Source organism: Gymnoscopelus microlampas (assembly GCF_963454915.1).
Source record: "Gymnoscopelus microlampas genome assembly, chromosome: 14".
In the NCBI taxonomy this organism is placed as follows: Eukaryota; Metazoa; Chordata; class Actinopteri; order Myctophiformes; family Myctophidae; genus Gymnoscopelus; species Gymnoscopelus microlampas.
In genome coordinates, this window is record NC_139951.1 from 13,142,743 (window position 1) to 13,150,169 (window position 7,427).

At 45.8% G+C, this 7,427-nt stretch overlaps 1 protein-coding gene across 2 annotated transcripts in view; it reads right to left on the minus strand.

Moving 5' to 3' along the window:
• Positions 1–7,116, minus strand: part of cpn1 (carboxypeptidase N, polypeptide 1) — a 25,467-nt gene extending 18,351 nt beyond the window's left edge. The window contains exons 1-2 of one of the 2 annotated variants that reach the window (XM_084078157.1): positions 6,494–7,116; positions 941–1,137 (exon numbers count right to left, since the gene is read on the minus strand). In XM_084078157.1, the coding sequence (XP_083934283.1) occupies positions 941–1,137; positions 6,494–6,728 (432 nt within the window). In that variant the 5' untranslated portion in view covers positions 6,729–7,116. The remainder of the gene's footprint in view (positions 1–940; positions 1,138–6,493) is intronic. The other variant, XM_084078156.1, reaches the window with a different exon arrangement.
• Positions 7,117–7,427: the final 311 nt, after the last annotated feature.

Genomic DNA, 7,427 nt, shown 5'->3' on the forward strand with positions numbered 1-7,427 from the left:
TGAAGCCCTCCCCTTTTGCTTTTTTTCTTAAGCAACTACTGGGAACTGTCAAAGATGCTATTGTTGTACTACCTTCTCTCCATGTTGTGTGTCAAACACAAGGTTCTTGGTTTACATGGGATCCTAGTTTACTGAGGCACTACATTGTCTCTCTGCATTTGATGTATGTGTCTACCTTTATTGTACAGTAACTCGCTCTGGATAGGAGCTTGTGCTAAATGCCTAAAATGTAAAATTGGATCCAAATGGACCTGTGGTCAGTGTTGCTTTCGTCGACTAGAATTATGACAAAAAATGTTCTTCGACTACCTTTTTTCACTGACAAAAACTAAATAAAAACTAAGCTACGATGACTAAAACTAAGACTAAATTCATTGACAATTTCGTCAACAAATAAAAACTAGACTAAAATGTTAGTGAGTGACTAGAGGAGAAGAGATCCAGTAGAACTAAATTAATTTTATGTTTGGTTGCGCTCAGGTGTTGCGCTCTGAAAATAGCAGATCTACAAGCTTGTAAATCGGCTATTTTCAGCATGCACCAAGTGTACAATCAGCCATTACGACCCTTAGTCGACTAAATCAGCTGTAGATTTAGTCGACTATAATCTTATGATATTAAGTAGACCAAAACTAGACAAAAACAAAAACATTTCAGATGACTAAAATATGACTAAAACTAAATGGAATTTTATTCAAAAGACTAAAAAACTAAATCAAACTCTTCTGTCGAAATCAACACTGCTGTGGGTTCATTTGCACACTGTCCACAATTGTATCAAACGTACTGGAGAGACGTATTGTATTAGCCGTGGGCTAATTCATATCAAAGTGGGGGGTTTCCTTGAAATAAAAAAAGGGTTTAGCATCACCGGTGCAGTCTAGGTGGTTGACGGAAAATGCAGTTGAATTCTTCCCAGCAACAGCTGCCACTACGTCACCTGATTGGCGGCGACCTCGTAGCCGTCGGGGTTCATGGAGGGCAGGATGTGGATGCGCGTGTCGTGGATCAGACGCATGATGCGCTGGTTCCCCGCCTTGTACTCGTGGCACAGGAACTGCGAGAACTGGATGAGCAGCTCGCGGCCCAGGACCTCGTTGCCGTGCATGTTGCCCACGTACTTGAACTCCGGCTCCACTGGGAAAAGGGAAAGGAAACGAAGGAAGCGAGAGGGGGAGAGGAGAGGGGGGAGTGCAGAGAGCAAAGGGTTAAAAGGGGGGGAAACCAAACCGAACCCACAAGGCAGCGTTTTGCTTCCAGAAGTGCTGTTAAAGCATGAAAGCATGAAATCAATCACATTTGTGTGTGTGTGTGTGTGTGTGTGTGTGTGTGTGTGTGTGTGTGTGTGTGTGTGTGTGTGTGTGTGTGTGTGTGTGTGTGTGTGTGTGTGTGTGTGTGTGTGTGTGCGCACGCACGTGTGCACTTGTATTACTACACTTGTGAGAGCCAAAGTATACCGGTAGTAGGAATCGAGAAATATACTTTGCCAGCACCATTTTCACGATCCTCACAAGAGAAATGGTTGTTTCATGGTTCAAAAATAGTTCGGGAGTTAGGTTTACAATTAGGACAAGATTCAGGTTGGGGTTAGGATTAGGTATTTAAAGGTTAGATTAAGTGGTTAGAGTTATGCCTGTATACTTGTGTACAAAGGTGTCACACCCAAAAAATGGCTATAATCTTCAAGCTACTAACGCTTCGCATGTTGTATGCTTGTAGACCGGCTATTTTCAGAATTTTCGGCTATTTTAAATGCCTTCCCAAAAACGTTATGACCTCAGAAGTGTAGTAATACAAACGTGTGTGTGTGTGTGTGTGTGTGTGTGTGTGTGTGTGTGTGTGTGTGTGTGTGTGTGTGTGTGTGTGTGTGTGTGTGTGTGTGTGTGTGTGTGTGTGTGTGTTTCACATGTGCACTCGAAGGCTCAACTTTCCACAGTACATTATGTGTAAAGTCTTCAGATGCCACAAAGCCTGCGGGCCTGCACAATATTTCTGTTCACAACTAATAATACCAGGAAAACACCACCAGCCTACGCTGTACCGCAGAGGTCTTCAACAGGGGGTCCGGGACCCCTAGCTAGGGGGTCCTCAGAGTTACTACAGGGGGGCCGCCAAATCTTTGACAGCAACTCTTTTTTTTCTTTTCCTATATTAACCACTTGAACCCCAGCATACCTATCAAGGGGAACATTAAAAATAGCCGATCTACAAGCTCACTATGCCTTCCAGCGCGAGGCGTTGTGGGCTTGTAGATCTGCTATTTTTGGTAAAGAGGGGGAAAAAGAGCAGACCAAGTACAAGTTTTCTAAGTATTGGGGGTTTAAGTGGTTAACTGTCTGAAAATACACATTAACATGAATCCAACAGAACGGTACACAATGATTGTGCTGTCAAACAAGTCTATGAAACTATTATATGAAATCTATGAAAAAGTTTAAAAACACAATTTTATTCAATATATAGTGGGAGTCCCTGCTTCATCTCTCTCTCAGCTGGGGGGTCCTTGGTCTGAAAAAACGTTGAAGACCCCTGCTAAACTGGAATACGCCCAGTCAGCAATGACATTCTGAAGCTTTCTTTTTGTTCTGATATGCTGTGGCATTGCTGTGGTCTCAATCAATCAGTGAATCTCTGGGACTTTGTGTTGACCAAGATGAGACTAGTTCTCAAGTTCTCGAATTCTTACTGTGGCCCAGTTAGGGCCCAGTTAACTTTCAGGAGCGTTGAGAACTCTAGATGAGACTGATTGGAGCTGATGGCATTATTTGGATAAGGTCATGGGGTTATTCCTTTGGGGTCTCTGCCTGATTGGCATAGCCAGCTATCAAAACAGTCCTGCGGTTTACCTAATTGGCCATAAAGACGGACAAACGGCAACGAGGGCTTGCAGCTTTAGCCCATGACCATTGACTGTATATCCTCACTGTTTGGCGCAAAACGGATATCTCCATGTTTAATCTTTTTTTATGTCCCTCCCCCCATAAATTAATGCCCTATATCATACTTTATCCTGACTGCGTCACACAAAAGTAGCAAAAATAGCCGATCAACAAGCTCACAACGCTATCTATGTCTATAATGACATGCCCAAAGTAGGGACGCCAGGTTGAAAGTGGTTAAAGGGATAGGTCACCCAAAAAACTACCTTTTCTCTATCGATTAGTCACCCCATGGAGACTTGAATTCATGGATATTTTTGTCGCATTCCTAAACCAATAATTTGATGACCAGCTGACCGGTAGGCAGCGGTTCTGGTAGGAGACACAATGGAGACTCTTTGTGTCTCCTACCGGAACCACTGCCGTTCATCAAATTATTGGCTTAGGAATGTGACCAAAACTAAAAAATATCCATGAATTCAAGTCTCCATGGGGTGACTTATCAATAGAGAAAAAGTCTTTTTGGGGGTGAACTATCCCTTTAAGTGTGTTTGTGGGTTTTACACACATTTAACCAATGAAAAGTATTAACAAGAGCTTGAGACTAATAATAATAATGATGCATCTTTTATAGATATTACTGAAAGGTTCACATTACAAACCATACAAACAATTGTGTACTTGAATCTGTAGTAGTAACTACAATGGGTCCATTGGAACACAGGTTGTTTTTTCCATAAAAGTAACCGTTTTGGACAAGCAATATTTCCGTCCCGACAGTGATGATATATAGCTAGACCCAGCAAGTCTCACGCAGGACTTTGTCTGAGGCCTTGCCCTGATCCAGTTAACGCTGTATTTGGTCAGCTGATTGATGACTCTCTTTCCAACATGATAGTGATTTGGTGCCTCTTCTTCAGTGCAGAGAGAGAAACCCTGCCATGCTCAACAACGTTTACTTTCCAAAAGATCCCTGTGCCAAAAAAGTGATGACAGTCTGATTAATTCACATTCCTAAAGAAGGCTGTGGCTTTGGGGGCTTTTAATTGGCCTTATGAATGAGAATCATTCATAACTGTATTTAAAAAAAAGAAAAATTGCACCTCCAGCAACTTTAATGCAACAAGGGCCCAACTGAGTCTATAGGGCTTAGAAAACAGTGTCTCGTCGTTGTCGGGTGGAAACCTTGTCCAAAACTGCTACTTTTCAAAATGTTCATACAATAGCAGATCTACAAGCTCACAACGCGGACACGTTGTGAGCTTGCAGAGCTGCTATTTTTGTGTGACGCTGCACTATGACGAAATATGGAGATACAAGGTTTCTGTCGGACAGCGACGGTCCGTGTGAGGAATGGGAGAGAGGGTGCCCTGGGGAGACAGCTCTGTGCCCAGTGAGCATGTTGTATACTGGTCTCTGGAAACACATGTATCCTCCCTATAGCCTTGGATCAAACCTCACCACATCCTCTCTCCCTGTCCGGCTTGTCTCTCCTACACTGTCTTCCTCTCAGCTGTCCTTCTGTCTGTCTCTCAGTGTTTCGTCCGTCTCTCTTACAGTCTCCCATTCAGCGTTCCTACTGTCTGTCTCTTCTACACTGTCTCCCTCTATGTTTCTTCGGTCTCTCCTACACTGTCTCCCTCTCAGCTGTGCTACTGTCTGTCTCTTCTACACTGTCTCCCTATATGTTTCTTCTGTCTCTCCTACACTCTCTCCCTCTCAGCTGTCCTACTGTCTGTCTCTCCTACACTGTCTCCCTCTCAGCTTTCCTGCCGCCCGTCTCTCCTACACTGTCTCCCTCTCAGCTTTCCTACTGCTCGTCTCCCCCACTGTTTGTCTCTCAGCCTACCTACTGCCTGTCTCCCCTATTGTTTGTCTCTCAGCTTTCCTACTGCCTGTCTTCCCTACACTGTTTGTCTCTCAGCTTTACTGCCCGTCTTCCCCTTATACACTGTCTCCCTTTAAAGCTGTCCTATTGGTAAGGAGTGCATAGTGTTTGTGTCAATAAATGAAACAGGGAAGCATAAGGCAAAAGGTGATTGTCCACTCTCCTCTATGTTTATAAAAAGAAAGCCTGCACTCAGCAGCATGTGAACGACATTGACTTCCTGTGTGCGACAGCGGAGGGGTCAACCCACGCCAGACCTCTCTCTGGTGGTTCCCCTCCGTCAGCGGCATTGGTTCCTGTTTTTCAGCCCCCCGGTCACCTTGCCGCGGGAACACGTACACATCCTTCTATTCTGGCAGAGGAAGCCGCTACTTGTGCAAGAGAGAAGGGAGCTGAAAAAAAAGAGCTAGCTCAGCCCTCAGCCAAAAGGCACTACAGGCCCTGTAGAAATCTCGCAGACATCATCAAGCTTTTTTTTTCTCCTCCTTTTTCTTTTTTCTCGCCTTCGCTGTTTGAAAAGCGAGATGTTTTTCTGCAAGTTGCGTGTCACTGTGACCAGAGAGCTATGAGGTTTCCACATTTGCAGCACATGGCAACTGCATCACATAAAATGTTTGTCATTCTATCTGTGTGTACATATGGCCAAAGCAAAAAGAAAAGCAAATAATACGAATTTTCGTTCAGAACTAACTGTTGACTCAAAGTGACACTTTGTAAACTGTGAAGCTGTCACCCTCCTCAGCTGTTGAAAGCATCGCCGCCGGGCGTGTTTGAACAGATAACAAAGCTTCAAATGAATCACAGATGTCCTGAAGGGGTAGCCTACATGTTTTTTTGTTGCTACCCCTTCTGAGAACAATCCCGAAATGAAAACCCCCACTCACTCCCAATGAAGTACTCTGAAAGTCTTTCCACAAATGTCGTTCCACTGATGTTTTCCTAGTAATAGCGCAGGGCAAGGAGCCAGCTTGGGCCCCGACTCTGCTTTTTCCTACTCCGCTATTAAGCCACAGAATAACACACTCCACAGAATCTAAACTTCGCGGAGCCAGAGAGCCACAATCTTGTATTTCATCTTGTCAACCCCCACTGACAGCTCTTGTCTCCAGGCAGCCAGCAGCAGCAGCAGTTCTCACACCCCACAGCAAGAAGTGCAAAAAACAAAAGGGAAGATCCATTTGACAGGAATGCACTTTACTACAAGAGCTAGTGTTGTTTGTTGATGTTTCGAGGACAAGAATCGAACCGCATAATGTCACCGCTGAAAATATGGAGGATTGGATATGGCTATGGACCCTAACTTTAGGGGTTCACCTAACCTATTTCAATTACTTTCTAACACTTCTGAGTCTGACATGAGGGAAAAGTAAAGAACTGCTGCACATCCCAGAAGCCTTGAATTGTGCATGCATGTACAGACAGATACTGTATGCATATCAATGAATGAATGATGATTCAATAAGGGTTAGGGTTAATACACGTTTCATCTCATGTAATAGAATTAACCACTTAAACACCAGCATCCGTATTGTGGGGAAAGCTTTCGCTGAAAATAGCAGATCGACAAGCTCACACCGCCCAGGTGTGAGCTTGTCGATCTGCTATTTGCACCGAAAGCTTTGCCCACAATAGCAGTAGTAGTAACTCTAGTATAGAGCCCTGATGGACTCGAGCTCGACCATATGAGGTTTACGCGGTTAAACAAGTAAATGAGGCTCTTTCTTACACGCTTCATGGATGCCCGGGTTGTCGCTGAACTCCAGCACGTAGAGGTGGCGCCCCAACACGCTGCGGCCGATGCTGTAGATGCGGGTGATGTAGGGGCACTCGCTCTGCACGGCGAACAGGGCGCGGACCAGGTCCTCGTAGCGGTGATGCTGGAACTCCGGCCCGGAGGCGCGGGCCAGGTGGCCCGCCAGGCCCAGGAGCAGAGCGCCCAGCCAGCCTGCACCCCACAGCATGCTGCTCCCCCCTGGCCCAAGGTTCCACAGTGCTGGAGTGGATGGAGAGGAGAGGAGAGGAGAGGGGGTATGTTGAGAGAGGAGCTGCTGGACTGCCCTGAGGCTACCTGACTCTCTCTCTCTCTCTCTCGCACCCTGTGTCAGTCCGCTTCCAAGCCCTCCCTTCGCCCTCTCTCTCTCTCTCTCTCTCTCTCTCTCTCTCTCTCTCTCTCTCTCTCTCTCTCTCCCTCTCTCCCTCTCTCCCTCTCTGTGCTCCTGTGGATCTACACACCTCTCTCACGTCAAACCATAGCGCCCCTCTGGCTTTGACTAAACTCTCTCTTTTCTCCTGCCCTCTATCCCTCTTGCTCACATCCCCCCACTCTCACACTCTCTCTCTCTCTCTCTCTCTCTCTCTCTCTCCCTCTGTTTCTCTCTCTCTCCACTTATCTCTCTCTCTCACTCACTCTCTCTGCCTCCTCCCACATACAGTACTCACACTGGAGAGCAAGTAAGGACAGCCCCCGACTCTTTCTTTGTCTCACACTGCTCTCTCTCTCTCTCTCTCTCTCTCTCTCTCTCTCTCTCTCTCTCTCTCTCTCTCTCTCTCTCTCTCTCTCTCTCTCTCTCTCTCTCCCCCCCCTCCAACAGCTGTGTCAATTCATTTAGATTTCAATTCAAAGGGGCTTTATTGGCATGGGAAACACATTTGCATCGCCA